The 26,092-nt window shown below is 42.1% G+C and overlaps 1 protein-coding gene across 2 annotated transcripts in view; it reads right to left on the bottom strand.

Annotated features, from left to right (window-relative positions):
• The window catches only part of OCA2 (OCA2 melanosomal transmembrane protein), a 437,584-nt gene that overhangs the window by 249,346 nt on the left and 162,146 nt on the right, over positions 1-26,092 (bottom strand). For both annotated transcript variants that reach the window (XM_034667989.1, XM_034667990.1), the window contains exons 12-18: positions 25,699-25,755; positions 24,493-24,617; positions 21,347-21,485; positions 16,528-16,660; positions 6,651-6,798; positions 4,531-4,588; positions 1,793-1,901 (exon numbers count right to left, since the gene is read on the bottom strand). In XM_034667989.1, the coding sequence (XP_034523880.1) occupies positions 1,793-1,901; positions 4,531-4,588; positions 6,651-6,798; positions 16,528-16,660; positions 21,347-21,485; positions 24,493-24,617; positions 25,699-25,755 (769 nt within the window). The remainder of the gene's footprint in view (positions 1-1,792; positions 1,902-4,530; positions 4,589-6,650; positions 6,799-16,527; positions 16,661-21,346; positions 21,486-24,492; positions 24,618-25,698; positions 25,756-26,092) is intronic.

Here is a 26,092-nt window from a genome sequence, read left to right on the forward strand (position 1 = left end):
GAGAGACTGTGGACTCTGGGAAACGAACTGAGGGTTTCAGAGGGGAGGAGTGTGGGGGATTGGGATAGGCCAGTGATGGGTATTAAGGAGGCCATGTATTGCATGGTGCACTGGGGTGTTACACACAAACAATGAATCACAGAACATTACATCAAAAACTAAGGATATACTGTATGGTGACTAACATAACATAATAAAAAATTATTATAAAAAAATAAATAAAAATAAATAAATAAAATTTTAAAGTACTGTTATTCATACAGTGATCACAGCCAAATGCTAAAAAAAATTGCATGCAAGCTTCCATATATGTTTTAGTCTTTAAAATGCACGCTTTGTTCTTTTGAAGTGTGATCCCAAATGAAATTAGAAACAAAATATTCTGTAAATACCCAAAAGAATTATCTAATGGAACCCCACTGCCCACAAAACACCAGTTTTATTGTATTTGCTTAATTGCCAGTGGTGACCATGGCTTAAAGGTTTATAACACTAAAATTACATTATGCCTGCAGTGTAGGCTGCCTGGGAAATTGGATTTGAGATTATTGAAGAAAATAAATTATGAGAGGTTCTAAACACATGATATAAAGCTGGACACCCAGTCAAAAGCATGTACATAATGTAATATGTGTAAGACTCTAGCAATGTATCTTTCTACATATGACATAAAAGAGAAGTTAATGTACAATCTAAAGATTTCTGATGGTAGCCTAGATCCAAAGGAGCCATGCCATGGTGTGAATAACTGAAACTTGCTCACGTTATCTGTCTATTTTACAAAGTTAGGAGGCTTTGCTTTGTATAGAAGTTATATCCTTCAAATGTTGCAGGAAATCAAACTTTATAAGAAGATATTTAATATATCTTAACAGAGCTTCCTTTTGAAGGAAAACCATAAAGCTTTTGGTTATAAAGAAAAAATTCCTTGAAAGGACTTCAAATTTATCTTTCTCATAAATCTATACATTCATGTGAGGTGCATTTTGGAAGTGGGTCGGGTTTTGTTTTAAGCGGTAACACCAATAGAGATAACTGCTAAATCAGTAAGAAAAACCAAAGGAATGTGGAAAATACTGATGAAAAGTGGAAGGATGTGGAAGTTAACAAGATATGTGGCGAGCTCCATCTGCAACACAGGCATGTCTCAGGTGGGGACAGGCCCTGCAACCTCGACACAGGGCTTGAGAAAGTGGAAAGTGAGAGTCATAGCACCAGGAAAGCAAGAGAAGAGAAGCCTGTGAGAGAGAATGGGCGAAGGGGTTCTGCTCTCTGGGGAAAATGGATGCATCGTGGGGGACAGGGGTTTTGTAGATCTCTTGCACTCCTCTGGTCCTTTCAGTCCCTCATCTAATCCTCATGTCAAGTTGCACAGACTGCAAGACTGTGGCCTTGCTGATGGGACCTCCTGTCTCTTCTGGGGGTTCTTCTCAAGCAACGGTTTAAAGATCTGGTTATCAAGTATGAGAGATGATAATACCTACTCTACTTTATATTTCTTCTAATGTTAAATCCTGGAGGGGCTGAACACCCATGTACTGAGACACGAGAGGCTGGAGATGCATATCTCTCTCTCTCTCTCTCTCTCTCTCTCTCTCTCTTTCCTTCTCTCTCTCTTCCAGAAAACAAAAAGAGAGGTAGTGGATAAAGGTTTCTTTCCATCAAAGGCTGGCCACACTCCACATCAGCCCTCCTCACCAATGCCTAGGAACAAGCTTTGAAATCTTCCCTTACAGATTGTGATAGAAATTGCAAATCCTATCAACCAAAGGTGACAAAAAATTAGACTCACCAAGATCAAGATGAACACCAGGGACAAATGAATTGAGAAAGAACATGAAGATAACAAATCCCAACACCATCAGGCATTTGGTGAGCAGAATCTTGTCTGATATCCTGTGCTGTGAGAGAGGAAAACACAATTCATTTACTGGGTACTACCTTCTTGTTCCTGCAATGTGTCCATCATCCTACGTGACTCGAATCACTACAAATTTCTCCTTAAGATGAAAAATATAACATCTTGAACTTGAAAGAAGATTATAAGGTAATGCATTATAAGGAAGAGTGTACAGATTTGGGATTATAGCATTCAAAATCTTTATAAAAAATAAACACTATAAATTAAAATATAGTACATGGGGTGCCTGTCATTGCATTAAGGCCTGCCTTCTGCTCAGGGTCCTGGGATCAAGCCCCACATTGCTGAGCAAGGAGTCTACTTCTCCCTCTCCCTCTGCCCCTTCTCCCCACTCATGCTCATGCTCCCTCTCTCTCTCTCTCAAATAAGTGAATAAAATTAAATATATATGTGTGTGTGTGTGTGTGTGTATACACATGACACAATCCTTTTATAAAACATCTGACTAAATAGCTTCTCAATATGATGCAGAAAGTGCTCCCAGTCCCACCATGAGCATTAGGTGAGATGTTGGCAAAATCACTGGAGAAACAACACATAACTTCTGGGGCCCTGGCCATGCATTTCCACAGGTGCTAAATGCTCATATCCTTTTAACTCAACTTTCCTGCAATTACACAAATCCCTGCTCGTGGTGGAGCTGAGGTTAACATGTTCTTGTAATAACATGACTCATGCTGAATGTTCTTACTATCTTTTCATGTTCACAGGGAACTTGGAAGGCACTTGGCAATGCCCTAATCACCAAGATGACATCTGCGGGAGCCTGAAAAGTTGTTCAGGGGTGAGAGGACATGCCAGAAGGCTCTATAGTATTTTCATTAACCTCAGAGGTGCACCTTCTTCCAGTGGACCTGAGCCACAGGGGAAGATGGGACAAGGTCCCTACAGGGTGCTGTGCTCCAACAGCCATGGCCGTATGGAGCTGGGAAAGGGAGCGTGGTCCCAGAAAACCTGTGCAGATGGGCATTGAGTTGTCCTGCCCCACCCAACCAGGCCCCTGTGTGAATCACGTGCCATGTCCTTTCTTAAGTGTGGTCCCACCAGCACAGCTGTCTGTCTATGTCTATGTCTACTAGAATTAGATAAAGTACAGATATGGGGATAAATATGGATATAGAGACAGATAGATACTTGCGGGTATGCACATGGTTAGAGATAGAGACAGAGGTAGAGATAGATGGTACAGGTATAGGTATAGACATAGAGAGATAGATATGCATATAGGTATAGATTTTCTCTCCAGATTTCTCTGGTCATGCAGTTAGAGCTGCTGCCATGAAAACCACAAGCATATTCCTCCATATTGCACTGGCTTTGGCTGCAACCCCTGGCTGTTCACAGATCATGTGGGACACCTCCTGAACATCTGTCTTCTTTCCTCACCTACTGCCAAAGCTTGTGGCTCAACTGGCCACAAGCCAACACATCTTCCCCTTCCCACCTCCAAGGAATGCCAGTTTTGCTAGATGAGTCTGTGATGGTGAATTAGGAGGAAAAGGGCATGGCACCCACCTGTTGTGAGGGGAGACACTACAAACCTTCTGCATAACTGTGTTAATCATAGAAAGTGGGTATTACCATGGGCAGTTCCAGAAGTGGAAATGGAGGGAGCAGGCAGGTCAAAGAACATTCCAGCATCACTTGGCTGGTACAAGTGGATATGATCCAAAGTTTGTGCTTATCTGTTATTTTGACTATTTTCTCTTTTCGCTTTCTGGAGCTATCACAGTTAAGAACTTCTAGATTCAATACAAGCTCCTTGCTTGTCCCTTCCACCTCTCCTCAATCCTCATTCACCAAGTACACAGAGAGGTACACAATCTCTTCCCTAACTTACAGACAGCAGTACGTGGTCTAGCAAAGCAGTCAGAGTCTGCCTAAACCTGGGGCCCAGAAGAGTGTCATAGCCACACCCTTCTTTGCTAACCCTAATCATCGCAAACGGGACAGACACTGGGAAGAGAGACCCAAAGAGCACATTACCTACCAGGACCCCCATGTCTAAATTTCTTTTAGAAAGAGACAAAATATTCTTACCATAATAAGAAAGTGGGCACTCATCCTCCCTTCAGGAAAGAAACTACCTGGATTTGAACATTCACAATGATACAAATGTCTCCCAGCAGATCTGGAGCAGAGTTCTCTTGACTAGGAGAGGGGCACTTATGTGTGTCCACCAGTGTGAGAGCCATAGGACAGAATGTACATACACACTCCTTCTCTGTCCCTAACGCTTCTCCATCTCACACAGCATGCCTCACCTGTCTCTGCCCCCACCTCCTCAGCCAACAGTGGGAACCACAAGACTTGCCTTTTAGGATCAAGAAGAGCTGCAAGAGCCAGAGGCACCTGGCAAACCTTCTCTGCAGCTATGTTAACCATAGAAAGGGCCACCCCATCTCACAGGAAATATAAAAATCTTAACTTTTCAATTTCTGGACAAAATAAGCCTACCATGTCAGGAAAATGATTTTCCCCATTAACTCCTAGAAATAACTTATGTCTTGTGTACAATTACAGGAATAAAAAGAGAAATCGCTTTCAGTTCTAACTCCCTGTGAAGCAAGAGATGAATCAGAAATCACTGAGAGAAGAAACTACGATACCTTTTTTTGTAGTTCCTGGATATTGGTCTCCCAATTTTTATCTTCCTGTGAGATTTGTCTAAAGGAGAAAAAGGCAGACTCATTATTTTCCTGGTGATACTGAGCGGCGAGATCAGCAGGGCAGCAGTCAGTAAGACGTTTAGCATGGACCTCTGGCCTGGATACCGACCACTCAGTGATACCTAATGTAGCCACATAATGGGGCACACAGTTGTGGAAGGTGACTGGTGGAGCTGGGTTTATGGATTGGGAAAAATGCTCCATCTATATTTCCAAAGAAAAGTAACATAGGAAATGAATGGAACATTAATGAGGTGTGTGTAAGCATGTGTACGTGTGAGCATGACCATAGGGAACATTGGAAGAATACTGACCAAAACGTGAACAAGGAGAATAACAGTAAGCTACTTTTGTTTACCTCTTTTCACCTTCTACTTTTCTACACTTTTTCCAAAATGAGGTTATGTTATATTTACAACTAAACTAACCAACAGAAAAAATAGTAAAAGAAATGCCGCTTGCTTTGGTGGTGACTTTTACCAATTAGAACAGTGGAGAATTTAGTTTTAATGAGCTCTTGTGTGTCATAAGTATCAAAGGAGGCTGATCACACACCCAGAACATTCCCTACAGGAAATTGGAGCAGACCTAGGTGAATCCTGAGGACATTTTTTTAAAAGACTATGTAAAAACAAGACCTGCAGAGTGAGAACTTGCCTTAGATCACTCTCATTCTAATCTGCTCCTCAGTGACTGTGTGGCCTTGCAAAGCCACTGCCCTCTCCAGGCCTCAGCTCTGCTATCTGTGATCAACACAGGATGAGCTGATGGAAATTTGGTGAACCTCTGAGCCCACATGTGTCTTCACATTTGTAACCCTGAGATATACTGAGTATACCTTTAACAACCCACAGCAGATGAAGGATGCTGAAACTTGAAGGTCAATAGATCAAATACATTTAGGGAAATTTACTCCTGCATCTTTAATTTACAAAGTTTCTCCTGTTAAGATCTATGCCTGTTGTTCAAGCTGGTCCCCAGCCTGCAATTCTGGGCCCTCCTGGTGCCTCAGGACCTGCTTCCCCAGCACCACCTGGTGGAGGTGGGTCCTGGGCTGGGATAGAGCCGAGACAGTGCTTTGCCCTGAGCTGCCTGTCTGGTGAGAGTGAGTCCCCACAGGCTCACCTGTGGCCTTTTCCCCCCACTAACAGAACAGGCTGCAAGACAGACATGCTGGATGGCCCCCAAGGGTCAGCGCTGGTCCTCAGGCTGGGAACACAGGGCTGGTTTCAGCAAACTACAACATGTGAGATCACTTACACTACATTCTCAAGGACCCACATCTCCCTTGCCTTGACAGATTTCTCATCTCCACCCAGTTCCCAGCTCCATGGCAGTAATGCTCCAATGCCCCTAAGGGGTGGACATGCCCCTGCTTTTCCCATCAGCACTCCCAAAGTGAAGACAGATTGGAACTCAGCACCTCAGAGTTGGGAGGAAAAACTCACCACTCCATTGTTAACTTTTGCATTCCAGCTTTGATTAAAAGCAAATGACAGGAAATGAATTGAGAAGGACTTAGGTATTCTTTGAGGTCCCTGAAAATCAACTACTGGGAGAGTATTTTGTTAGATTCATTTGTTATATTGTTTTTGATTCTTGCTATGTAATGTGTTATGTGTGGAAGTATGAGAGGCAATGGTTAAGTGTGGAATCAATCCCTGGTGTCATTCTTTCCTCGCTGTAGAATCCTGGACAAATTGGTCAAATTCTCTAAGCCTCAGTTTTCTCATCCTTAAACTGGGGCTAGAACCAGCACACATTCCAGAAATCCAAGTAGGTTTTAGAAATAACGTGCTACAAGAGACTTACTACACAGCGTGTGGTGCCTAAAACCTGCTCACTGGTGTGAAGATAGAGTTACAATTTTAGAGTACCATGAAGTATTCTGAAGACCCATCATTTTAACTTACTTGAATGGCACAGTCTATGACATTTGGACACCATGGGGGTGGTAGTAAATAGGTTGTTGATACAATCCAACCATTCAGCACAACTGGTAAAGATGAGAACCACCACTGTAAACCAAGAGTAGCCTGAGTAGGGCCCTGGCTTGGTACCTGTGGAAGGTGTGCAGCCTTCGGGCCAGCAGGTGCTCCAGTGCCCGCACCTTCCCCAGGAGCAGGCCCCGAACCGCCGTCTCCTCTCGGCTAGCCGGGCTGATGCGCTGCGCAGTCAGGCGCCAGACGTGGATCTCGTGCTTCAGTTCTGCAGGAAAGGAAAGCTAAGGCTTGAGTCTCGCACAACCTCAGACACCAGCAGGCATTCCACCCCTCTCACCACCTTCCAAGACCAGGAAACACATACCTGATGATGCACAGATAACCAAGGGCCAAATCAAAGCAGGGGCTTCTTACCATTCATGTCATTATAATGGAGCCAGGAGACAAAACCCATGTTAAAAAATTACCATGGATGCGAAGTAATGTTATTTGCGTGAGGAATAAATTTTTGAATATACATATCTATGCTAGCCCCCAAGAATCTTTTCCCCTCCTAGGAAATTACTTCTTAACAGCCAGAAGTTTGGGTCTCTCTGCCAAAATCCAAACATTGCCTAATCGTTGAAACAGATCTAGACAACACTGGATATACAAGTGTAGTTCTCAGCAGGAGGGCTTCTGGTAAGAGGCAGAGGTAGGGAATGCCTCCCTCCTGACCAGGCCTGCAAGCTGAGCTTGTGTCTATGAAAGAACACAGCTGAGAAAGATGTAGACAACCTTATGAAATTCTCAAATTAATAGAATGAGGCAAATTTCACCCGTCAGTGAATTCAGACATCTTCTGGTATAGAAGAGGAGAGAGAAATGAATTGTCAATTCATTGGCTCCTAGAATATCAAAATCTTTTATGAAAATTTACATTTAACCTCTATTTTACAGTAAGGATACATAAATTTCTCTAAATATTCACCAAAAGAATATAAGGAAGCATGGTATTTTCATGAATCACCTCTTATGTACAGGAATTCCAGATGAAATTAAAAGACAGAACCCTTTCAAGCAGAACTAGAGCACCTGACAACTAGCTCAGAGCAGAGGCAAGGCACGGCGATTACCCAAATACTGTGAAGCAGCACATACTTGTGGGTTCGATGACTAGGAAAATACCATCTTTTAAGCCCCCTCTATTTAGTACACAAGTGTTGATCACCTAGTATGTGACAAACCTACAGCAAATGCTGAAAAAGCAAGTATAAGTTAGGCAGAGACATAGTGCAAATAAAGTGTGTCAAGACTCAGAAAAGAAAATTGGTTGAGGACAGGGGCACTAACACCATTTCACTTAACACATGGTTTTCTCCAAAGGCTCAACCTTACAAAGAGGAAAAACCTTTAGAACTAAGATATATAATGTGCCTTCATTTACATATTGATACTTTGTAGCTTGCCAAAATAAAAAAAAAATTAAAAACTTGGGTATAATTCAAAAGTCTCTGCAGAGAAACATACTTCTAATTTCTTTTCAGAAAGCCTCACACCTCATTAAACATCCTATGAAGTTATGATAGCATTAAAAGGAGGAGCAGGAGGAGGAGGAAAAAATTGAATAAACTAGCCTCCTGAAACACTGAGCACAAAAACGCCACACAGGGACAGGAAAGGTGAGACGAGGCCATTGTTGCTTCAGTGAAGGTCTACAGTGCCAGTGTTTCAGTGTTTCTGTGTGAACCACACAGAAGATATCATTCAAAGCCCATTAATAAAGTACAGAGACTTTCCAGCTAGTCTTTCAAGGCATGCTGGTGATGATCACCTTTCCAAATGGTTGATCAACGTCAAAGAGTTAAACAAGAGCATGGTTAGTTTCTGGGGCTAGCCCATTGGGTGCAGGCTAGGAGTCCTCTCCCCATCTGTGTGTGGAAAAGCAGACCCTGGGAGCCACTGCTGCATCTGTGAAACTGCCCTTTCAGGTCCCCCTGAAACTGTCTCTGGAGAGACAGTTTCAGCCCCCTCATACATACCCAGAGCCTAGCTGCTTTGTAATGCATCAAATCAAAAAGGTGGAGCTATTCTCCCCAGCTAAACCCATGAATTAATGCTTTTGTTCTCCTAATTTTGGAAGGAAATACATCACCAATTAGCAAGGAATTTCGTTGAGAGAGAGATTTTGCCCAGGGAAAGGAAGCTCACTGCCTGCACCCAGAACTCAGTTTACTCAAGTGCATTTGCTCCTCAGTTCGTTCCCAGACTTTCTCCACACCTCTGCCATTTCCCCCACCCTGTCTCCTCTGCTAAGCTCTAAGACTATGGTTTCAATGGACTACTTGATATTGCCCTCTGCATCTTGTGCTGCCAGATTCAAAGATAAACATTCCATCCCCCCACCCCCGCAGCACACAAAACTCTCTCCTCTCACTTTCTTCATTTTTATATGACATCACTAATCTTCCAGGTTCATAAGCTGAAATGTCATTTTGGTCTTATCAGTGCCACTCTCCACTATTTCTGCATTAACATTACTAGTCATATAATAGGTGACAGAAACCATGCTAGATGCTAAAGGAGAAAAATTAATAAGTTACAGGATAATCCTCCAACAAGCTAGAAAGAGTTATAAGCTATATCCTAAGTAAAAAGGAGTCGGGGCAGTACTGGGTCACAAAAGGAGTTCAGGATATACTGGTATGGTTCTTACAGGGTCCACTTGTTCCTACCCCAGTTCCCAGGTTGTCCAGGCCTCATCTCCTCATACTTGCTGATTCTGATTGCTCCTCAGTAACCTCAACTGTAGTCACTTCCTACCAACCCACACATGGTTAGTCATAGATAGATACAGTTTTATAGGCAGATATACAGAGAAGAAATCTATCTATCTATGTTCCTATTTACCTGTCTTCTAGGATGATAAATCTATCGAGGCTGATCTATCTAAAAAGATAGATAAATGTAGGTGGACAGATAGATTCCTTCTTTCAAATAGCCATTGTTTCCCCAAGGCTTGCAGAATAAAGCCAAAGATCTTCAGGGAAGACAAGATCCTCAAATGGCAAGCACCATTGTGAGCTCTGATCCTGCTGTATCGGCTCTTACCATTGCCACACTGGCCTCTGCCCAGGAGACATCAGATGTCTCATCTCCACCTCTCTGATTACCTCCAGCCCCTATCTTCCTGAGCTTCTCAACCAACCTCCTGTAGCATTACTTGGGGTTGCTGTATATGTGGTACAAACAGGCGAAGACATTACGATGTGGGATATGCTCTCTCACAAGAGGTGGTGGCTGCCGGAAAGCTTAGAGGAGGGTCATCCAGCTCAAAGTGATGAATCTCAAGGGAGGATCCCAGGCCAGGAGCTGAGAAATGGAATTCTACTATTTTGTTTTTGTTTTTATTTTGTTTGTTTTGATTTTTTTATTCTATTCAGTTAGTCAACATATAGTACATCATTAGTTTTTGATGTCGTGCTCAACAATTCATTAGTTGCATATAATACCCAGTGCTCATCACAACACATACCCTCCTTAATACACATCACCCAGGTACGCCATCCCTCCAAGCCCCTTCCTTCTGTAATCCTCAGTTTGTTTCCCAGAGGCCAGAGTCTCTCATGGTTTGTCTTGCTCTCTGACTTCTTCCCATCCAATCTTCCTTTCCTTCCCCTGTGGTCCTACATGCTATTCCTTATATTCCACATATGAGTGAAAGCATATGATAATTGTCTTTCTCTGCTTGACTTATTTCACTTAGCATAATCCCCTCTAGTTCTACCCATGTTGATGCAAATGGTGGGTATTCATCCTTTTTGATGGCTGAGTGATACTCCATTGCATAAATGAACAACATGTTCTTTATCCATTCATCTGTTGAAGGACATCTCGGCTACTTCAATAGGTTGACTATTGTGGACATTGCTCTTTTGAACATTGGGGTGCATGTGCCCCTTCTTTTCACTACATCTGTATCTTTGGGGTAAATACCTAGTAGTGCAATAGCAGGGTCGTAGGGTACTATTATAAGATTCTTATAGTTTGTGTTAAGCAGTACAATATCACTTGAAGTTAGTGGTATAACTATCACTAAACTCACAAAACACGAATATAGCCAAAAATGTAACAGCAAAAAAAAAAAGAGCTAAAATGGAATATTTTTTAAGTAATTAATTCAAAAGAAGGCATAAATGAGGGAAAGGGGGATACAGAAGAGAAGGCACAAATAGAAAACAACATGATGATACACTTAAATTTAACCATATCGTTAATCATATTAAATATAAATAATCTAAACATACCAAATAAAGGACAGAGATTATCAGGTTGGATAAAAAAAACAAGACCCAAATGTTAGCTACTTGCAAGAAATGCACTTTAAATATAAAGACAGAGTGATATGCAATATCTATAAAGAATTTACCAAACTCAACACGCAAAGAACAAATAATCCAATCAGGAAATGGGCAGAAGACATGAACAGACATTTCTCCAAAGAAGACATACAGATGGCCAACAGACACATGAAAAAATGCTCAACATCACTCAGCATCAGGGAAATACAAATCAAGACCACAATGAGATACCACCTCCCATCAGTCAGAATGGCTAAAACCAACAAGTCAGGAAATGACAGATGTTGGTGAGAACGCAGAGAAAGGGGAGCCCTCTTACACTGATGGTAGGAATGCAAGCTGGTACAGCCACTCTGGAAAACAGTATGAAGGTTCCTCAAAAAGTTGACAGTAGAGCTACCCTATGACCCAGCAATTGCACTACTAGGTATTTATCCAAAGGGTACAAACATAGTGACTCAAAGGGACACATGCATCCTAATGTTGATAGCAGCAATATCCACAATAGCCAAACTATGGAAAGAGCCGAGATGTCCACCAACAGATGAATGGATAAAGAAGAAGTGGTATACATAGACAGTGGAATACTACTCAGCCATCAAAAAATGAAATCTTGCCATTTGCAATGACATGGATGGAACTGGAGGGTATTATGCTAAGCGAAATAAGTCAATCAGAGAAAGACAATTATCATATGATCTCACTGATAAGTGGAATTTACAAAACAAAACAAAGGATCATAGGGGAAGAGAGGAAAAAATAAAACAAGACAAAACCAGAAAGGGAGACAAACCATAAGAGACTCTTGATCATGGGAAACAAACTGAGGGTTGATGGAGGGGATGGGGGCAGGGGGATGGGATAACTGGGTGATGGACATTAAGGAGGGCATGTGATGTAATGAGCACTGAGTGTTATATAAGACTGATAAATCACTGAACTCTACATCTGAAACCAAGAATGCACTGTATGCTAATTAATTGAATTGAAATTTAAAAAATAAATAAAACAAAATGAAAAGACGCAATGAAAGGATGGAAAAAATATACTATACTACCACTAGTAAAGAGCAAGCTGGAACTGCTACATTAACAACAAAATTGATTTCAGAGCAAGAACATGATTATGGATAGGGAAGGTCATTTTATAATGATAAAGGTATTAATTCTTCCAGAGGAAAGAACAACCCTAAATATTTATATACCTTAATAACAGAATTTTGAAATATATAAAGCAAAAATCGCATTACTGCAAAGAGAAATAGACAAATCCACCATCATAATTAGAGATTTCTATTTCCATCTTTTAATAATTGAAAGAACAAATGGACAGAAAATCAAATACAGAAGACTTGAACAATGTTATCAGTCAACTTGACCTAACTGACTGCACTGACAAAACTTCACCCAACACAGCAGAATACATATTCTGTTCTGGTGCACATGGAATATTTATGACGCTAGATATGCTAGCCATAAAACAGTCTTAATAACTTAAAAAGGATTCAAGTTTTACCAGGTATATTCTCTGATATTGGTAACTGCAAAATCTCCAACTATTTGGTAAATAAGCATATCTAAAATATCTAAGGATCGAAAAAATCAAAGGGGAAATTAGAAAGTAATTTGAACTGAATGGAAATTAAATAAAACATGAAAATTGGTGGCAGGTCACTAAAGTAATACTTAGAAGGAAATTTAGAGCACTGAACACCTGTATTAGAAAAGAAGGCATATATAAAATCAATAACCTCAGCCTCTGCCTTAAGAAACTAGCAAGAGAGGAATAAATAAGCCCAAAGTAAGCAGAAGAAAATAAATGTCAGAGTAGAAATCATTAAAAGAGAAAAAAATAGAGAGAGAAAATCTATATAATCAGAAGCTGGTTACTTGATATCAACAAAATTAATAAAACTCTAATCAGAACAATCAGAAAAAAGCAAAGACACAAATTACCAGTATCAGGAATAAGAGATTACATGATCAAAAAAAATCCATTAAAAGGGTAATGAAAGAATATTATGAACAACTTTAGAATAATTCTTTCAACAACTGAGATACAATAGATAAATTCCTTGAAAGATATAAACCACCAGTAATCACTGAAGAAATAGATAACCATAATAGCCAGCTCTGTGTCTATGAAGGATTTTGAATTGGTAGTTAAAACTTCCCCTCTTACCCTTGCACACACACATACACGTGGCGCACACACACACACACACACACACACACACACACACACACCCAGGTCTCTAAATGTCCTAGCAAACATTTAAGGGAACAGTAGTAGCAATTCTACACCAACTCATTCAAAAAAATTGAAGACAAGGGCATGCTTCTGTACTCATTCTATGACAGCAAAAAGGACATCACAAGAAAGTAAAGTCTACACCAATATCCCTAATGTACACAGACACAAAAATTCTATACAAAATATTAGCAAGAAGCAGCTTGAGCTTCTGGTGAACAGGGGGAAGACTTTGGTGGTTATTTGTGCTTTTCACCAAATAAGTAATTTTCTTTTCCATTCTGGGCATTTGCTAGGCTGACTCATCCTGGCCCCTGTGACCAGTGGGGCCTTTTGACAATCAGGATGACAAGCTATGAACACAGACATCCTTGCCAGTCAATAATGTGGTGGAACAAGTGATTCTCTCTACTTTGATGTCCAACAGCTCAAGGTTCTGGGAAGTGATGACAAGCAGGGTATTGCCAGCACACAGTGGGAATGAAGGCAAAGACAGGAAAGGAACAGGGCAGAGTTACTTTTTGACTACAACATAACCAAGCCTGTTCAGACAGATGCTCTGGATGCCAGTACAGACCTACTGAGCCCAAATCTCTAGGATAAGGCTTGAGAATCTGTAGTTATAATAAGCATTCTAAAATTGGAGAGCCCTGTGACCTACAGTGGCCCAGAGCAATTGCCCTGACTCCACACAGTTCACTCTGCTGATTTATAGCTTGTCTTGTCATTGCCATAGGGTTTCAACATCATCCAGGTCCCAGCCATTCTTTCCCATTTCCCTCAGACCTTTTTTCAGCTCCTTACTCAGGGAGAGTGGAGGAGTTGATTATACAGATTTGTTTCATATACTTCTAAATCTGTGTATCCTAAATTTATGTCAAGATAGCATTCTCCAGAAGAGCTTATTAACAGCACAGAATTCCCAGGGGTGGGCCTGGTAACCTAAACATACAATAATTGTTCTCAGGTCATTCTGATCACTGGGGCGGTTAGAGAGAACCTGGCATAACTGGACAAGATAACTTTCTAACTCTCCACTGAGGTACAGCTATGCCCACACAATCATCCATTGTGATCACAGTTTCCTTAATGCTCCAATCTGGTGCAATCCTTTCCATCAGAAAACTAAACCTAAATATTAAATTATCAAATTTTATGTATACTAGTTGATGATAAAACATTCTGAATATCTCTACCTGGTTATTATGGGTTGAGTTGTGTACCCCTCCCCAAAAAATTCATGTGGTGAAGTCCTAATCCCCAGTACCTCAAAATGTGACCTTACTTAAAATAGGGTTGTTGCAAGTGTAATCAGTTAAGGTGAGGTCATTAGGGTGGCCACAAATCCAAGATGACTGGTGTCCTTATACATGGGGGAAATGTGGACAGAGATACACAGGGAGAAAGCCACATAAACATGAATATCGCCATCTAAAAGCCAAGGAGAGAGGCCTGGAACAGATCCTTCCTCAGAGCCAACTAACCTTGCAGGCATTTTGATTTTGGACTTCCAGGCTCCAGAACTGTGAGGAAATAAGCCACCTGTTCTGGCTTATTATTAAGTCCTCTTAGCATCTGTAGAAATAAGCCATCTGTCATTTAAGCCACTCAGTCTGTGGTACTTTGCTACTGCAGTCCTAGAAAGTTAATACATTGGTCAATGGAAAAAGTGGATTGAGGCATCTCACTGTCAGAAATATCTTTTTTTTAAAAAAAAAGCCAATTTTGATTAAATTTTTCTTCAAAACAGAGAAGTAATGGGATCATGTGTAGTTGTTTCCCCCATAATAAAGCTGTAAGAGGACATCAGGATCTGAGACTCTTTTTTTCTCAAGAAAAGCACATGGCCTGCTCTTAGACTGCCAGGGATGAGGAATTATCAATGCTATCAAGAAAATACAGTCTTTCTCAAAAGAAGTAAACTATGCTATATCAGCAGGAAGCTATCACAACCTTGCAGCCAAAAGGATTATTCTATTTGGCCCCCAACACCTATGCCTGCACCCCCTCTCCCTACTAGTCCCCCACACTGGGCTTAACTCCCACACTCATGTCCTGTTGGGTGGGGCCCATGCCAATCCTACTGCCTCATGAGCAGCTGAAGTACAGGGTGTGTGCCCACTTGTCCTGCACTTACATCACCTTCACTTGGGGTTAGGCTGAGAGGCCACCCAGAAATTTCTTATTGCTTGATTATGTTTAAAGTACCATTTCTAAATCCACAAGGACACTCCAGTGTTTTGTGCATGTGGTCAATAAGTACTGCCTAAAATAGAAATTTCTGCTTATCATTCCATTTCTCTGGGAGAGCTGGGTGACTAAATTTTACCAAGAACAAGCTTGTTTTATATAGATGACTCTTGAGAGGGTATATGAGACAGTGTTCTCCAAACTAGAATAAAAATAGTCAAATTCTGAATACAAAAATCATGCATGAAAGGGGCCGATCTGCCTTGCACAGTCACCATCTGATGAGCAGGAGGGCTGATAAGAATACACTTAGATCCTTGGCTTTTCATACAGAAATGGTATTTGTTTATCTTACTAAAGATAAAACTTGAAGTCCTGTACAACACAAGGACAGAGGAATAATAGGATGCGAAGACACCACACCACCTGAAAACACAAAGAAAGAAATGCACTTTGTCACTGTGCTCCTGTCGCCCAGATATGCTCTGTTACCCAGGCAACCTGCACAAAGTCCTGTACAGGGTCTGGCTGAGGAGAGGCTGGCTGTTTCCCAAATAAACCATTGCTTCTAATATATCCTGATCAGTAATGTGATCAATAAAACATTTACTAAAATTTTTAAGTAAGGAAAATGCAAAGCCATAAGATGGTCATGAGCCCTTTTCCTGCTGGCTAGTAAATCATTAATACATTCTTTTTTTTATTATGTTCAGTTAGCCACTGTATAGTACATAGTTAGTTTTTGATGTAGTGTGCAATGATTCATTAGTTAAGTATAACACTCAGTGCACATCACAACATGTACTTGATTGACATGGTACAGTATCCTCTGTGCTGGGTTATGTTGCTGTTTTTGTAATCACATTTAATCTCAAAGTATGATTGAACACTCAGCCTCCATGCTATACTACTTGTGCTTTATACACATGGTTTAATGATGTCATGACATGTGAACTATAAACAGTGGCCACTGCTTTCCACATTTCACCCTAAAGAAAATTAAAGAGGAAAGACCCATGAATTTAAAGCCCCTGAAAGCAGAGAGCATACCAGGAGGCACATAGGAACATACCGAGCATGCAACATCCCAGTGACCAACGTTTCCCTGATGTTCTGCATGTAAGAAACCTCCTGCCTTTCTGTGGCAACTTCCTCTGGAAAATAATATTATGATAGTAAACTCTGAGGCTACATGAGGAGATGTTTATACTCACCAACAATCTCACTGGGTTCCTTGTTATAAAGCTTTTTGTTCCAGAAAAGGAGTCTGAAGAGTGGAAAGGAGAACAGGAGAATGAAGCAAATCCCAACAAACATGTGTGCAGTAAATCCTGCGAAGTCCAGGCCCTGGAAAAAGGAAAGGGGAAATGAATGACAAATGGGATTCTCCTCTGCACAGGTGTTGCTCCCAATTCAGGATCCCTCCCCCCTCAAATGACAGATCTAGGGAGGACTAAGCACTGAGACCCAGCAGGGGCAGGCACGTCAGTGTGGTAGGTGTTAGCTCAAGGGTCACAGGGCCTAGCACAAAACCCACAGAACAGGTGCTCTTCTCTACAATTTTGAAAATGTTTAAGGTTTGTTTGTTTCATGTCAATAAACCAATCCCTACATGAATAATGAGCAACCTTAGGAGAAAATAAAAACAGGCTATCACAGACAGTCTCAACCTTAACTGGGTCTACCTTCCACTGGACTGACACATTCTCCCAGGCTGAAAAAAAGACAGATGGGAGCAAAACACAAAACTATGTGGCAATATTTGTCCATTTCAAGGTAAGTTGGGTTTTTCTTTTTTTTTTTAATTTTTTTTAAAGATTTTATTTATTTATTCGACAGAGATAGAGACAGCCAGCGAGAGAGGGAACACAAGAGGGGGAGTGGGAGAGGAAGAAGCAGGCTCACAGCAGAAGAGCCTGACGTGGGGCTCGATCCCACAACACCGGGATCACGCCCTGAGCCGAAGGCAGACGCTTAACCGCTGTGCCACCCAGGCGCCCCTAAGTTGGGTTTTTTAAATATTTCATATAAGTCCCTGCTATCAATGTGGAAGAACATCCTTGGCTGGAGAGCACAGCCCTCTACAGGGCAGCCAATGGCCATCAGAACTGAGGTAGCCCAGAGCAACCCTTATTGGCCATAAGGGGCCCAGGAAGGAGCTTCCCCTCCCCTCACACTTCCTTTGCTTCTCTGCAGAACTATTTGCCATGGTCAGCTGCTGAGGATGTTTTGGGGTAAAATCCCCCATGAGGTTAATCTGTCAGGGAATGTCAGCAGCATCGTTGGCTGGTTTTTCTGTCTTTTACTCTGTGCTTTTACCTTCAGCAAATGTATACAGAAGATCTCTGAATGTAATCAATATTTTTTGAAGGAAAGTGCCCACTAAGGCAGAGGTGCTTGTATCCTGAGTAACTCTGGGTTCTTTTTTGCACATATTAACTATAAATTTTTGTCCTGTTAGAAATGATGGGACAATTGAAAAAAAAAAGTGAGGGGTAAATTAAAGAAAGAAAAGGACTAAGGAACTCCCGGAAGGGGCTTCACAACAAAACACAGCTTTGAGTGGAAGTATTTGGTTGCTACTATAGTTGTAATGGGTTGATTTATCAAGTAAGAACAATGCAGAGTGGGAGAATCCCAGCTGAAAAACTTAAGAAATAATACAGGCAGATGCAATGTATCATGGAATGTAAATACTTTCACTAAGCTTATTAGGGGCATGTATCTGGGCCTCCCTGCTGCTTTACACGCCTCTGTAATTTCCTTCATTCTTCTCCTTAATGTCCTCAGTAACAAAACCACCTACTATTATCCCTGCATCAATACAGTGCTTAAATGCAGCCCTTTCTTGCCAGGTGCTGGTTCTATTTTACCCCTTTCAGTCTTGTTTTGTACTGTTTTGGTTTTGGCTCCACTCAGCCTTTCTTCTTAGTTTTCCACAAAGTCCTCATTCAAAAGTGGAAGTGGTCAAAATTTGAGGCATGTAAAACTATGAAAAGAGGATCCCCCAGTATCAGATTAGAACATCCACAGCCTCATACACTACATATATTCAAGGGGGATCCAGCTGAGTAACTTCTGGCCCACCAATATCATCTTCTAGGGAGGACACTTTCAGGCTAACTCTGGGACAAGTCGAAACAGTCAAGTGAATTGTAGGGCTTAGCTGAATCTGCCCACTGTCTTAGTAAATATCATGGTGTAATTTGAAGATAGACTCAACAAGGAGAAGACCCCCAGCAGTATAGGAGTGGGTGTGATAACAGGAAAGATCTGGTGTGGGACATCCTTCCATGTGATAGACAGATAGAGTATGTAGAGGAGAAATCATGACATACATGGATCTGAGGGAGGTAAGAACCTTCCGTGCTCTACAGACATGCAGAAGTGGGTGATCAGTACACAGAAAACAGAGCAGGCCATGAGGGCACGAGCTCTGCTACAGAATGCTGACCCAAGAGGAAAGATGTTCAAAAAAGCAGAACCCCAAGGCCTGCAGAAATTGAAGAGCCCTGTGGAAGCAGAAAACCCACAAAGGAGACAAAGAGGAAATGACCAGAAAGGCAGAGCAGGAAGCAGAAGAGAGTGACACCATCTAAGTTGCCAGTGATGGAGTGGAAGAAAATGGTGGTGGAAGAGCAGCAAAAGAACACCCCAGCATGCACAGTGCATAGTGGGAAAGCCCAGAAGAACATCCCAGTGTACACATCTCTGGAGCACTATGGGGAAAGCCTTCTTCTGACCTGTGACATGTCATTCAGATGCACAGGGGACATGGCTCCACTATACAGATTTTTCAACTGTTATTTAAAAGATAGTTAAGGGGTGCCTGGGTATCTCAGTCAGTTAAGTGTCCGACTCTTGATTTCAGTGCAGGTCATGATCTCAGGGTCGTGAGATTGAGCCCTACATGGGCTCCACGCTGGGCGTGGAGCCTGCATTAGATTCTCTCTCTCCCTCTCCTTCCATCCCTCCCCCCTCTTAAAAAAATAGCTGCAGTCACCACTGGTGAGTCTCCATAGAATAGGCATAAAGGAGTAATGTAATCAGTGAAGGAGGATTATATCCCCATCAGCCTGTTGGGAGATGAAGGAACAACACACTGTTGCTCATGGAATCCTGCAGTGTAGGAGGACCCTGGAAGTCTTCCCTACCTATATGTTCAGTACTGGAAATCCCACCAACAGAAAGCCATCCCAAGAAATATGGGAGGAGTGAACAGGGTGTAGAAAGGGTACAGTAGAAGAAATTTCCTCACAACTTCCTGTAACTTCTTCGTAATTCTCAGAGAATGGGGAAGAATTTTCTCATGTGACTTCTTTACTGTTCTAAAGTCCAGTACTGTTTTGTCTATTACTCCCCTAAACTACATATAGAGTATTAACTTTCTTCATGAATATTTTAAAAAATTCATTTCACAATTAATTTTTATTTTATAATCTTTTTTTCTTTCTAGTTCAGTTCATGGATGAATAACTAAATAATGCAGAATAAATGTGCACACAAATGTATGGCTGTGATGTCATTGATAATGGGGCTTTATAAATTAATCTCTGCTGAAGACACTATCCCTGAAACTATGAGTTCATTTGCGTTCTCTATACAAATAAGTATTCTCTTATCCCTAAGCTACTATAAAATAAATTAAAATCACTCTTGGTTATCCACAAAGGGGCATTCGTTAGATACCTTTTCTGTGAGACACAGTTTAACCCCAAAATTCAAGAAAAGTCATTAAATGGAAGACAAGGAACTCAATCTTCAATAAAACAAGGAAAGCCCTAAGGCCATGTCTGTAGAGGATGTCACTTTGGCACAAAGCTGTGTGACGATCCTAGGTTGAGCCTCAGTGCAGAGAGGGTGCTCACCTCCAGCTCCCTCTACATATTTTTGCAAAAAACTCACCTTTCTCCCTTACTGTCATATTTTTTTTAAAGATTTTATTTATTTATTTGACAGAGAGAGAGACAGCCAGCGAGAGAGGGAACACAAGCAGGGGGAGTGGGAGAGGAAGAAGCAGGCTTATAGCGGAGGAGCCTGATGTGGGGCTCGATCCCAGAATGCCAGGATCACGCCCTGAGCCGAAGGCAGATGCTTAACGGCTAAGCCACCCAGGCGCCCCTTTACCATCATATTTAAATTCAGGATATTTACAACAGCATGTCAGCATGTCATGAAGGAATGTGGGAATAGTCTGACAGACTGCTCTTTCCCTTTAGCTTTCTATATGACTTGGTAGAGGCCCAGGACTCAGAGCCAGTCATGAGTCATATTCCACAGTTTAGTTCAGAGCACTCAGACTAGGACTCTAAGGGAAGCCTTAAACAGAGTTAACTCAGTGTATGTCCAAGAAAGACATCATTTTCGGGATTTTACATTAATACTACTGTGATGCTGGCCAAGGGCAGCAAAGCTGTTGTATTAACTCATTAATATGTTGTCTAAGAAGAAGTAAAAAAGAAGAGACAGATAACAGACACTGAAAGCCAAGTTCTAAAAACAGTCTAATGAAATACAGTAGCCATGTTCTCACTTGAACTATTTCTATACCTATTCTACTACAAATTGTTTTCTATTTGAACTTTTAAGGTTTTAGGGTTTACATTTGTGTATATAATCCACTTTTCAGTTAATTTTTGGGTAAGATGGGAAGTGTGGATTGGCGTTCATTTTTCCTACATATGAATGCCCATTTGTTCCAGGACCATCTGTGGAAAAAAAAAAAAACCTGTCCCTTAAATTATATCATTTTATTCTTAATATTAGTTGGAAGAAACCTCAGTTCCCATTAATATAATATACTATGACTAAGTAGATAATGTTATCCAATCATCAGACCACCTCACTCCACACTGCAGGATCAGTCACCTAACCTCCCCTCTCAAGATAACCAATAGCACTTAATATGAAGAAGTGATATGGAAGAGCTTAGTTTCTAATAAAAGCTTCCACAGTGGGTAGAATGCTAAATGGGCAAGTAAGTTGGGGTCTATATTTATTGAAAGCAACCCTGTAACACTGGTACATACATACCATCTTCCTCAACTCCTGGTTGGAAACAATAATGACATTTGGTGGGTCGCCAATGGCAGTGGCAGCTCCTCCAATATTTGTGAAGATCACTTCTGCAATCAGGACTTGTCTTGGATCAAGGTTGAGCACCTCACATAACCTATCACAAATGGAGGAAAATAAAAGTAGCCATGCTATTCCATTGTGACAGGCCCATGTGCAACCTAAATGTTTTTAAAGCACTTTCTAGTACAAGAGAGGAGCACATACACACACACACCCTATAAGAAATGCAATGCTGGGGGATAAACGAAGACAACAATGTTTACAGAGGTACAGTTGACCCTCAGAATTGCATTTCTCTGAAAGTTAACCGACCACCCATCTGAACCATCAGTGTGAAAATGTGCCCCCATCACACCCCCCCACAGATCTGGAGGGAGCACATTTCCCTGTGTGCAGGCCCCAGCATAAGTGAATGGGTGCTGGCCACCAGACCCCTCTGAGTCAGGGGTGGGGCAGCACACAAAACACCAACCCTCAGTCGCTCACACCAAACCTACCAGGCTAATTCCTTACCCACCTTCCCTTTTTCAGAGGCTGAGACCCTAATGTGTCTCCTCACCCCTTCCCGCTAACTACTACCTATGGAGCTCTTCCTTAGAGAAGGAGCACACACTCTACAGCTGTGGTTCCCTACCTTGTCTCCGCACTAGATTTGTCTGGGAACCTTTGGAAATCCTGCTGTCCAGCCCACGACAGACCAATCCCTGGGACTGGGCTTGGGCAGCAGCATTCTACAGCTCCTTAGGTGGATACAGTGAGCACCAAGTTGAAAAATGTTGCCTCAAACAAGGTTTGGGACACACATCATGGCCACCACACCTGCCCATCTGCAGTGCCCACTTCCATATAGAAACCAGGCCTTGGGTCTCCAGGCTGCAGCAGTCAGGGGTCCTTCCCACCATCTCCCAGCTCGGAGCATAACCAAGAGCACATCTGAGGGCGATCAGCCTACAGAGCCATGTGGAAGCTGAAGTGGGAATGGCATCCAGGCACCATGGACAGGAATGAATCCAAAAAGAGGATCAGACCCCAAACAGCAGCAGCAGCTCTCAGCTGAGGAAGCTCCCAGGATCTGCCTCCAGCAAGAAAATAATTAGTGTACGCTAATCAATAATGCTGGAGTGAGCACAGAGATGGCATCCTATGTAAATGGGCTTAGCTGTTTAACTGTGAAGACTAATGCTACTCCAGACAAAGGCAGAAGAAGGTGATTAAGCTCATAAAGTCATGAAGAATATGGTAATATAAATAGTGAATCTGAGCACACTAACACTTGAATCGTGAACGGTGCAATTTTTAGACTAATAAATGGAATTGCTACTCTCATGGAAAATTACAAAGTTGGTTCCTGAAACAGAGAGGATATAAACAAATCCCAGCAAGGCTGAGGGATGCCAGGAATACGGCTGCCCCCTGGAAGCCCGCTCTCATTGGAGCTGCCATCAGAGAGTGCAACAATACACTGGGACCTCCCGCATGTAGGTGACACTATGGTTTTCAAACCAGTGACAGCAGCAGAGTTGCCTGGTTGGAGGGGGTGAGTATGGCCTTCCTCTTGCCCCCTGAGGTCTCCTCGAGGCAAAGTTTGGTGCCTGCCATTAGTAGTACATGTTAAAGTTTACAGCACCCTTGAAACACGTTTGTTCCAGCCTTCATTTGCCCTCAGAAGAACCCCACATACTAGGAGGTGTTACACTCCCCTCACAGGAAGCCTGAGTCCAGTGTCCCTCACCCCAAATTCCTGCCTACATGCAGGGAGTGAAAAGGTAGCCAAGTTTATAGGAGCTTGGACAAGAGACCAACTCTCCACACGGTAAGCTGCACCCATGGGGACGCTTCCTGCTCTCTGCTCCTCTCTACCCTTCCTGCCTCTCTCCCCAAATCCCTCCCACCTGGTCCAATTCACTCCACCTCTGAGAGTCACCATTCTTCAAATGCCAAAGGCATCACCTAGAATTAGTCCTGAGCCCTGGAAGTAGCCCCTTATTGATCACTGTGAATTTGCTGTCTCATGCTTCATGTCCAGGAGGGTCTCTTGTCCAGCAAAATCCTCAAAACAGTAGCTTGGGTTAGTCCCTTTGATGGTACAACACAGATAAGTATAGCTAAAGTGACTTGTCTGGGGACTTTCATTATGTAGCTTCCTCCCCTGAACTCCCAGGGGGTACCTGTTTCCCTAGGACCAGCCAAATACCAGGACATGATCAGTCTAAGCAGGGAACGACCATGATATGCTGGGGAACCATCTTCAAAATAAAGAACATTAAGTATGGATAAAATGGGACACCTGGGTGCCTCATCGGTTGAGCATCCAACTCTTGATTTCGGCTCAGGTCATGATCTCAGGGTTGTGAGATCAAGCCCCAAGTTGGGCTCCATGCTCAGCACAGAGTCTGCTTGAGATTATCTCTTTCCCTCTGCCCCCCTCCCCACTTGTGCTCTCTCTCTCTCAAATAAATAAAATCTTTAAAAAAAACAAGTATGATAAAAGTATAGGCCCATGGCCTTGCAAGGAGCCTACATAATGACTGGGTCTGAAGCTCAAGCTTCAGAAGATTCAGGGCAAATGGCCTCTGATGCTCAATAAATGTCTAATTAATGAAGTGGATGGAATTAAAAGGAATGAAATGGGGAATCAAACTGAATCTCTCTTTCCCAAAATTACTCTGCAAAGCCTGTCAGGCCAGGTCCTGCAACCCTTCAAGGATCCTGGTGAGAGCAAGACAGGTGCCCCACCTTCCTCAGCCCCTGGCTACATGCTCCTGCCCACATGGCAGGAGCTCCCACACTGCTCTGACACATCTGTGACCAGCCCAATGGACAAGAACTTCTGGCACCTAACAGTCTGTCCCCGACCTCTGGACAGCAAAACCTGAATCTTCTGACTCCCACAGGTGTTTCTGTGGCCACCACTGCTGCTGTCACAACCACAGCTACAGCCAAAACCATAGCCTTAGCCAAGAACACTGAGCACCACAGTCCCAAGGGATGCATAGGCTAGACCTGGGCACACCAGCAAAGGGAAAGGGGGACTAGATTGAGCAGTGAGAACACACCACCATGAGTCTGGCCTAATGCCCATGCAGGGCCACTCTGCATACCTTATGGTCACAGGAGTAAAAAGCAGCAATGTGGTGACATTGTCCAGGAAGGCAGACAGGACAGCAGCAATGAGACACAACATGATGATCATGGCCCACACTCTTCCCCTAGACAGTCGGTATGTCTGAGATGCACACACAGAAAGAAACAAGCCAGGATCAGTGGGGTTGAAGAATAAATGTGACTTTTCATTAGGGATTCTAAGAACTAGGGGTCCAAAAAAACACTGCATGGTGGTTAAAACTTAGACTCATGAATTCCTAAATTTGTTAAAATGAGGAAGTGATATCTTGTACCTGGCCATTCTGAATCCACGCTGACCTATGTTCCTTCCCTCCGATTCCCTTTCTCACAGTGCCATATGACGGTTCACTGATTACAAGGTTATGGCCCTCTATACCTTTAACATTATCCAGTATTTGACAATCTCCTTTTGGTTGGACAGACTGGGCTGTGACCCTTGAGCTGGCTGACTGTTGGCAACTTAGATCTTAGGGACTTTTAGTACCAATATTGGGAGGAGGAGACCAGATATTTGAAGGTGCAAGATGGTACACAAAGATGGCAAAAATCATAGCACAGTTCTATCATTCAGAGTCTGCAAAAAGCTTTGATAAATAAATAATCTTTTAAAAAAACTTTCCAGTTCCAAAAAAGAAAAAAAAAATCAAGCACAACATTAGCCTTTGCATTAGCAGAGCATGGCAAGATCTCCTCTCACCAACCCTGAGTGATAGCACCAGTGTGCAGTCTGGCTGCCAGAACTTGCTGGTGGTTTCCCCAGGATTCCAGTTATAAAAGTGAATGTTTATATGTTCAATCATTAGAAAGTAATCACTGAAATTATTTCACCAAAAAGCAAGTAACCAGAAGCTGATGACTTGAAATATTTAGATGCTCCAAAATGCAAATCAATATTTGATATTTAGCTTTCAACTTGTCAATTTAACTAATGTTACACAGTCAGCTCAAATACTCTTTTCCTTGATCTCCTTCTTCAGTTTACTGAGAAGGGGAAAGTGTTGCTCAGAGCCATCTAACTCTACGCAGCAACTGTACCCAACCTTACAGCTGTGATTTTGAAAAGGAGAATGGAACTTTAAAATATTCACTTTAAATGGTAGTTTTATTAACTGAATATGTCATGGCAAAAATTAATTAATTAATTAATTAATACATAAATATTAATGCCACATCAAACCTACCTTTACAGCACAGTAATCAAAAAATCCAGTTTCTGAAAAAATGGCTACCAAGATCATCTGTGGGGAAAACAGAACAAGGAGGTAAGGAGAAACTTTTAGCAGTGCACCATCCTGAAAGGACATCAGAGTGATCAGTTACAGATCTCAGCTCTGGCCTCTGCATGAAAGCTACCACTTCATCAAGCTTCTTGCTCTCTCGCCGAGTGTAGTCTACTTACGAACTTCATGAATGGAGTCTCTCGTTAGCAGGTTTGCACCTCAAAATTTTTGTCCAGGGATATGTACCCAAGGTACATTATCATGCCACCTAATCTTCACCACAAATATCAGGTATTATCATTACTCTCTGGTTTTTTTTTAAGATTTTATTTATTTATGTTAGACAGAAAGAGAG

Source organism: Ailuropoda melanoleuca, chromosome 9 (genome assembly GCF_002007445.2).
Source record: "Ailuropoda melanoleuca isolate Jingjing chromosome 9, ASM200744v2, whole genome shotgun sequence".
In the NCBI taxonomy this organism is placed as follows: domain Eukaryota; kingdom Metazoa; phylum Chordata; class Mammalia; order Carnivora; family Ursidae; genus Ailuropoda; species Ailuropoda melanoleuca.